General features: G+C 38.3%; 1 protein-coding gene across 1 annotated transcript; it reads right to left on the bottom strand.

Moving 5' to 3' along the window:
- Window positions 1–3,127: 3,127 nt before the first annotated feature.
- Window positions 3,128–6,030, bottom strand: LOC139971772 (tartrate-resistant acid phosphatase type 5-like). Its single transcript, XM_071978503.1, has one exon. It carries the CDS (start codon window positions 5,731–5,733, stop codon window positions 4,693–4,695), a length of 1,041 nt encoding a protein of 346 aa, XP_071834604.1. The 5' UTR covers window positions 5,734–6,030; the 3' UTR covers window positions 3,128–4,692.
- Between the last annotated feature and the right edge of the window lie 952 nt (window positions 6,031–6,982).

Below are 6,982 nucleotides of genomic sequence, written 5' to 3'. Positions count from 1 at the left end.
AAAACTGGGGGGAGGGTGTTAAAGCTTAAAAAATACCACAATTTGGTCAGCAAATAGCTGAAATGGATTCAAACTCATGAAAAATGTAATTCTGCTTGACTGTAAAAAGTTTAGGTGGCCTGCTGTATCGTTGCTAGTAATAATTGAAGGTGCGTCAATTACGGGGGTGCGTCAATTATGAAGCCTTGACTATACACTAAACTGTTTGCGTATATTCATTCAACACTCGTGAAGTTGATTTTAATGTAGGCCTACCCATTCCACGAAACGAATTCCGATTGCAGTAGAACGGCTCACAAATCTTTAATAACGTAAACACGAACCCAATAGACTGTAGCGTATGTATCATAAGTAAGGTCAACATGTGATTCAAGCATTAAAAGTAAAGTTAGGGCGTTTGATGGGAAACCCCGTAACTAGACTTAATTAAGTGTCAGTGTGTAACTCAGTACATGTCTTCGAACTTCGAAGCGATGCCCATTATTGATGCTGACGTCACGAACAATCTGATTGGCGGAAAACTCCGTAATTGCAAACCTGTTTGGGAAAAAAAAAATTCGCCACCCGGGCGCACGCTTATATCGACTGATCAGCGCACGCATTGAGTTTATACTCACGGCCAGTATACGGCTGCTTCTGTAAGCTTTGATGGAATTACATGACACCTATTTATTCATGTTGTGATGCACAACTGTAAGTTGATGTATTTTCATTCAACAATTCGGGCTCTTTCACGAGCGATGAAAAGCACTTGACTCTTTTATGGAATAATATATTAAGGTAACTTCCTCATTGTCCATGCGCGTGTGTGTGTATATGGGTTCGTCAGTACTTTTTTGTTGTTGTTATAATTTATTTACATCTACTGTGCTTCTTAAACCTGTTGCGAGGCATTCGCTTAGAAACCTAAACAGAGTATACATACACACAAACAAAAACATATATACACATACAGTATTCTTCAACTTTCGCAAGGTCTAATAGAGATCTCTTTTTAACGGTATTCCGTGATTATCGAAACTATACAGCCTATTACATGGCCTTCAATAAGTGCCAATTTCATATTCTTGTCTTGTGCGTGCGAATACAATGAACTTCAATAGTTTAAGGTTATTAGCCTTAAAAACTCTGACACCATTTGCCAAAGAGGTTCCCGGGAAATTCGCAGAATGAGCTCTCGTTCCCAAAAGACTTCCCTGAAATCTTCCCGGAATGGTCCAGAACCTTTATACAACTTTGCTACACTGTATATTAGCGAATAACTCCTGCGAGTATGCAAGAGACATCAAGAACGTGTGTTTCTATTTTTATGAATAGTTCACAGAAAGTATGCCAGAAATATCCAGAACAAAGCTGAACTGGTATTAAATGCGTGGATCTTCACGCGAGAGAGAGAGACAGGTTAACATCACCCCCAGAAGGAGGTGATGATAATCTACACTAAACAACTATACACTAAATCGTAATCTACAGTAGCCTATATACACTAAAGACCTATTCATTCAAGTTGAAGAAATATCACGGAGAAACTGAGCTTTCAAAACATGTTTGGTCTCTAAAAGAAAGTAAAAGAGCCTTCCAAATCTCCTGGTCCATTGTCAGGAGATCTAAAATATCGATCAACAGCTCAGGTTCTTGTCATTTATATGCCAGGAGGCCGAGAAACTAGCGATAATAGATCATTCTAGCCCTAATCTCTTGAACAAAAGATCAGTCAAATCCTCGCAAGCTGCAGACATCAACCAAAACATCCCCAAAATAAAGTCAAAACTAAGATAAAAGAGAAGTAGCTTTTTAGTACACCTCCTGAAGACTGCTAGAGGTTTGGTTGGGAAAAAAATTATATACATGTATATATATATATATATATATATATATATATATATATATATATGTATGAACATCGTGATGAGTTGGAAAATAAAGAACAGTGAAAAAACTTTCAGCCTCCACCGGGATTCGAATATAACTGTTAAACAACTATGCTACATTAAAACAAAAGGCTGGATCGATTGAGATACAATAATCAAATTAAGTAGGATTTGAAGTAAAACAGCCAATGTTTGGTTTTTGCAGATCTTTCGAGCAAACTAGCTCTTCTTCAGTGCATGATCACCGAAAGTGACAAGGAGTAGCAGGAATTGAAACTTTTCAAACAGTTTGAAACAGTTTCAATTCCTGCTACCGAAAACTTAAGTTAAGAGACAAAGAAATGAGAGTAATTAATTTTACCAAAACAATTAGAATTAAACAGATTGGTGAAAAAAAGCTGGTGATTGAACGAGACAATTATATTTGACCAGGCGCGGCGGAACGGGAAAATTATTGGGGGGCTAATGTGTGGAGACTATCTAAGCGGAGCGCCACCATCGGTTGGCGCGGAGCGTACAAGAAAATTTTGGGTTTTTCAAACCCCCAGATGGCCGGAAACGGCACTTCCCGAGTGTTTTATGCTGCGAATACCTAGCCCTAAAATATGGGTCTCAAGTCTGCAATTTCTCAGATTGCACGTAAAAATCTGTAAAAACATTGTAATTTGTATATTCGATGGTGTTTTAAGAGAGTAGCTATTACTCGTAGTGTACTCGCAAAGACGTTTTTGAGTGTAGCAAATTACTACTTGCAATTAAATGCAACAATTAAATAAATGTCATAAGAAAAAACAGTAAGCATTTCTTAATGTCAACAAATGGGTAATTCACGGGGCGTGAAGACGCGGTTGGGGTGACAATGTGGTCTATAGCCAGGGGACGAGCCGAGGGTCCCCCAGAATTTACTAAAATTATTACACCTATATAGTATATGTGCATCGGACAGATCGACAAGTATGCATTGAAAAATGGGCAGATGCACGTTTCGGAGCCTTGGTAAATATTGGGGGGGGGGGCTTATCATGCATTTGCTCCCTCAACTTTTTCATTGGGGGGGGGCTGAGCCCCCCCCCCAAGCTCCCCGGTTCCGCCGCCACTGTATTTGACCGAAACATAAAACGACGCTTTCTTTTCATTTATTGTCTACCCGGGTATGTTTGAAGGACTGAGATACGACCAAACTACAAACACACTGCTGGGAGAGGGTAAACAGCAACAACAAACCAAAGAGAAAAAATGATTTTCTACAGCTATACTCCTAAATTTGCATTTTAATATCAACATTAATATGTCATAATATAATTTGTTTGAAGTCATTGAAGGAGTTCATAAATTGGCAAGAATCGTATACCGGTATTCGAAAATATAAGAATAATAAAACAGTTATGCATGACAATCGCTTTGGTTTAGAAAGATGGTAGCAACACTAGGTAATAATTAGGGCCTACTCCTTTGACAAGATAATACCATAGCGTGTGACATATGAGTGGTATAGGCCTGACTATATAATACAACGGTGAAGTGGAATCCTTTCACTGTTAAATTGACAAACTCCTTTGGTTGATAAATTAGATGATTAAATCATTAAACTATATATATATATGCATACAACCAGTTTTTGCCTCTTTAATTTTACAGAAATTTTACTTAGAAGTTCGAAATATGACAAGAATTCGTTTTATCTTACGAGTCAGCAAGCAATAGACGATACGATTATACATGCAGGATAACAATACTTTATACATTATTATTCATATGTTATCCGATATATTATCCAATATAATGTGCATATACTTTTCTTTGTTAAAATATATATTACAATTGCACGTTACAATGGGGTATAGGTACATTTTTCCAACATATTTTTTGCGTTAATGTAGCTGAAACGATCACGTTTTGATTCCCAATTTACATGACCTTTCTTGCTTTTCCCTTTTTATAAAAAAAATATTGTTGTTGTTGTTGTATTGTAAATCATTAGTTGCATCTTGATTCTATTTCGATACTCTTATTTGAACAAAAACAAAAATGAAAAATGCATAATGAATTTAATTTTCTTTTACGACGCCTTTATGCACAACTTTAAATTAAAGTAAAACCCTGTAACCTATCTCAGGAAGTGTTTGCGATTTTGCGGACTTTGTTTCTGCTTGTTTTTCCTTCCGTATGGCTCCGTAAGGGTGTATAACCCGGCTCCGGTGTTGTACGCTAAATATTTCTTAGAGTGATTATGAAAGCTGAATTCCTGTATGATGTGCTAAGTTAAGTTAAAGATATCTCGCAAACTGATATTCAGCTTAAAGAATACGCATCTGCATTAATTGATATCTTAATTTTACATTTTGATATGTCACATATGGCAAGATTTGGTAAAACGCCCCCACCCCCTAGATAGAAAACTAAACAATTTAATCGACCGACTCGCAACCCCAGTCCCCTCGTATCGAGGCAGTAATCGTGTGATTATGGCGGTCTTACATCAATCTTTGGTTAGGCTGAGCTATTGCATATACATTTCTCTGACGTGCACGTGATAGGCTACCTGGATACTTAAACATCTCTATATGGCAAGGTATATGGATACAAATTTAAAAGGTCTAATAATTAACATAAATGACTGATTATTGCCAAAACAAATTTACACTTTACCTGTCGTCATTTACATTAATGTAAAATATGATATAGTGAAACGTATCGTTTTTTAAATCTTCTTAATTTCCACGCTACGGTATTATCAAAAGTTTTAAGACAGAAATGTTCAATTGATCAAAATTTAACATATTGATAGAGACTAATAGTGTCACGTGATTACAGATTTTGCTCAAGAATATGATTTTTTAGGGCGTGGCATCATATCGATGCTGTATATATCTCTGTTGCCCACACCGGTGACAAAGGTCAATTTAAGCTTGTCAGAAGTCGCCGTCATATACGCAAAACCGCCAAGGCTGCCGAGATGCGCGTAGTAGAATTTGACCCATTCGGCGGGAACGCTGTCCATGTGCGCCAACGAAGGTTGGACGATGTTAGCTGAGCCAATCACGAAGACGTCTAGTGACGTATTCGATTCCCGGATGTGTTGTAAATTGTGGTCGTGGCCGGAGAAATAGGCGGTCACGTTATACTTCAAAAGAAGAGGGCGCAGACGATCTACCAAACGGATGGTTGGACCATGCTCCGAGATTGACCAAACAGGGTAGTGTCCACCCACTATGACGTAGTCGGCATCTTTAGACGCTTCAAGTTCCTTCTCAATCCATTGCCATTGAGTCTCGGCATGTACAGGATTATCCGGGCCACGGAGGTCACATCCGGGCACGTCATCATGGGCGCCCCCACACAGCACCACGGTATCGATCATTAAAACCACCATGGTGGCCCCACCCCCTGGAATTTTAAAGTTCAGTCGGTAGTACTCGGAAGGGAAGTTCCATCTGTTCGATTTGTCAGAGTAAGCGATTTGTCCCGATACGTTACCGCGGTGATCGTGATTACCGGCTACGACATACCACGGTATCTGTAGAGACGTCTGGCTAAACACGTTTTCAAACGTCTCTGTAAATCTTTTGTCGTTAACATCTTTCACACCGTCCTCGTAAAAGTTATCCCCGTAGGCTAGAACGAATTTAGCGTCGACTTCCGCACTGATCTTGGCCATCTGTGCTGCAACACTCAATTCATCGGGGCTTACATACGGCCATATTGGAATTCCACCCCAGTCCGCTATAACCAGAAAGTTCAATTCGTCTTCAGCGGTTCTGTTCCCTAAATCTCTTGCTTCCTTTGACTTGGTTCCAGTCACTGAAACAGCCACAATGAATAAAGCAATTACTTGTAGTAAAGGACTCCAATTGAAAGCCATGTTATAGCTGTACCTCCGTCCTCGAGAATTCAAATTTGAATAATATTTCTAAATACGGAGTCTATATGATATCGTTCCCTTTAGTGGAGTTACTCAACTTCGCGAGGTATATTTTTTATCTCTCCAGTCTAAACCGAAGCTATACGTGTAATTAAGAATGATAACTCACCCGCAGTTTATTTTTAACCACAATATGGAGTAAACAAGTAATGGTAATAAGGTAAGTCAGTGCATCACGAGCATGCTTATGCACACATAGGCTATCACACACTAGAAAGAACTTTGATATTGGCCTATCACAAGGTTAACGAACAAGTGATAAAAATTATCACGAGTGGTTGTAGTTTGCTCTCATATACGCCTGAGTGAATCAAGTATATTGTTTACACTTATAAGCTTTTGGTTTCGATGATTATCCTAACCTATGTAGTCATGAAGAGAGTGTGTGTGTGTGTGTTTGTACATACTGAATCCATTGGAATGGATGATTTCATTGTGAATAATCAGTGTTACATCTTTGCCTCCGTTGTTGACGTTTCCTGCAAAATATTTGGGCCTTAGATTGAAGTATGTTGTTCGTCCTGGCTAGACCCTACAGCCTGGTGTGTCACACATTCTTAGTTCATAAGATTATCCATGTAGCATCATCGAAACCACACTGCAGTTTTGCTGCCTCTGGATTTTTGTTGGTCTAGTAAACTGTCTGTAACCAGGATGTCTAGATTATAAATTCCTCTTTCACCGGTCGAAATAAATTTTGTCGCGCACTATCCTTTGAAAGAGGGTAAAAATGCCAAAAAAGTCCAATTAAGGAATTCCATGAAAAAGAAATGTTTACAAATGCATCTTAACATACGATCGTCCCTGCTTAGAGCAAATACCACCAAGTCCCATGTTTTGACCCCAAAAAACAGGGGAGATTGAATAACGCAGGTGTTATGAATTTAATATATATCTGTCATATACCACTTGATACACATTCATTTCTAAAGAAGGCTTGCCTATAAAAGAAGTGGTAATTATGTGTAAATTGATTACAATGGAAACCAATGACTCATGGAGGTTGAAAAAGAAAGCCAACAAACATATAGTTTGATTTGTAGTCCATAATATTATTGAAACCTATCTTTCACTGATACACTTTATCAGTTTATAGTTACAATATGACAATAACAATATTTACAAGTTAATAGTACTTTCCTGGTGTCGTACAAAAGCTCTCACCATACCTTCAGTTCTCCCATCAGGT

This window comes from Apostichopus japonicus, chromosome 8 (genome assembly GCF_037975245.1).
Source record: "Apostichopus japonicus isolate 1M-3 chromosome 8, ASM3797524v1, whole genome shotgun sequence".
Classification (NCBI taxonomy): domain Eukaryota; kingdom Metazoa; phylum Echinodermata; class Holothuroidea; order Aspidochirotida; family Stichopodidae; genus Apostichopus; species Apostichopus japonicus.
The sequence above is the reverse complement of the archived record's forward strand: the minus strand, read 5'-3'. Positions and strand labels throughout refer to the sequence as shown.